At 60.7% G+C, this 1,625-nt stretch overlaps 1 protein-coding gene across 1 annotated transcript in view; it reads right to left on the bottom strand.

The window, feature by feature from the left end:
* The window catches only part of EVC2 (EvC ciliary complex subunit 2), a 113,501-nt gene that overhangs the window by 9,190 nt on the left and 102,686 nt on the right, over positions 1-1,625 (bottom strand). Inside the window, exons 16-17 of the mRNA XM_045289481.1 lie at positions 937-1,151; positions 48-135 (exon numbers count right to left, since the gene is read on the bottom strand). Coding sequence (XP_045145416.1) covers positions 48-135; positions 937-1,151 — 303 coding nt within the window. The remainder of the gene's footprint in view (positions 1-47; positions 136-936; positions 1,152-1,625) is intronic.

The raw sequence follows: 1,625 nt of genomic DNA, 5'->3' as shown, positions 1-1,625 counted from the left end.
TCCTGATGGCTAGGCGGGCGCCAGCTGCCCGTGAGGGGCGTCCTTACCTGTCCATACAGGGTCACGAAGGTGTCCGTCTCCATTGTCTCCAGCAGATCCTCAAGCACGGCACTTTGCTGATGCGCTTCTTGCAAACTGGAGCAGAATTAACACCGACCTGAGTCCACGCTGGCCACAACGGGGTGCTGTGAGCCGCGCGTCCCCTGCCCTTTCTCGCTGATGCCCACAGAAAAAGGGCTCATCGTTCTTGCCTAGAACCACATGCCAGGAGCCCTGGTGCCATCGTCGTGGTGATGCATCATCGGGCTGCTAGCCACCAGGTGGTCAGCAGTTCGAAACCACCAGCTGACCCAAGCGAGAAAGATGGGGCTGTCTACCACCTGGAAGAGTTTCAGTCTTGCAAATCCACAGGGGGCAGTTCTACCCCGTCTTAGTAGGCTGTCATAAATCTGAATCAATTCCACGGCGGCGAGTTTCGTTTTCCGGAGAACCAGATGGCACCAAGTGGCTTCCATCTCCTGGAGACACCTTCCGCCCACCCACCCCCATGTGTCTCAGGCAGAGCTGAGCTCCATGGAGTGATCCAGGCTGATTTGGGGGTGAAGCCCCTTCAGTAGCTGGTTTTCTCTCCGACTTTTTATCTGACCGCTCTGTTAGAGGTTGCCCTTGTGGGAGAGCAGTGATACCATCTCCCCCCACCCCCTGCCTGCCCAGTGCCCCTTGCCGTTCCCAAAAGAAACAGGAAAGCCACGTTAGGTGCGGGAGACCCCAGTGGTATTGAAAGGGAAGTGTCACACGTCGGAAATGACAGCTCAGATGACGTGAGCTACCGCCCAGCGGCTCTGACCGCGCAGAGGAAGGTCACGCCTCACAGAGCGCAGAGGCCCAGCCGACGGTGGGCAGGCGCAGCCCAGGGACACCCCGGGCTTCGTTTACCTCTGCTGCTGGTGTTCCAGGGTCTTCTGAGCCTTGCTGAGAGCCCGCTGCAGCATGGCGGAGACCTGTCCTTCAGAATCTGCCTCCGCGGGTGTGTCTGGGAGCCCGGGGTCCTGGGCGCCGCACGGCTGCCTGCTCAGCAGGGCCTGCTGCTGGGAAGCGGCCTCCTGGCAGGCCAGCTGCTCCTCCAGCCTCCTCTCCAGCTCCTGCAGCTCCTGCGGCCAGAAGGGCCCACAAAAGGCTGATGGACCACAGCCCAACACCTGGCCTCCGGAGCATGCCGTTGGGAGCCGGGGAGGGTTGGGGCTCAGCCGCCTTGCTCCCTCCAGCTGTGCCAGGTCCATGTGACAACCAAGCCTCAGGCTTCCAGGCCTCTGCCTGTGCTGCCCCTCAACCTGAAATGCCTTCCTCCTGCCAGCCTGATGGTGATGGATGGAGTGGTGTCCCTAACTCCCCAAAAGGACTCACGGCTTAAACCCTGTATCTGAGAACATGACGCAGTGGCCCTGGGCAAGATGGACTGCCACCGTGGACACAACAGTGAGCTCGGGCGTAGGAACCGCTGTGAGGACGGCCCGGGGTGGGGTGGTGTCTGGTCCTGCTGTGCACAGGTTGCTAGAGCTGGAAGGGACGGTGGCACCTGACAACATCAACAGGCAGTTGTTCACCTGGCTGTACTAGCACCAGGA

The sequence above is a fragment of the Echinops telfairi genome, unplaced genomic scaffold, assembly GCF_000313985.2.
Source record: "Echinops telfairi isolate 266 unplaced genomic scaffold, ASM31398v2 ScPeMD7_28;HRSCAF=97, whole genome shotgun sequence".
Taxonomy (NCBI): domain Eukaryota; kingdom Metazoa; phylum Chordata; class Mammalia; order Afrosoricida; family Tenrecidae; genus Echinops; species Echinops telfairi.
The sequence above is the reverse complement of the archived record's forward strand: the minus strand, read 5'-3'. Positions and strand labels throughout refer to the sequence as shown.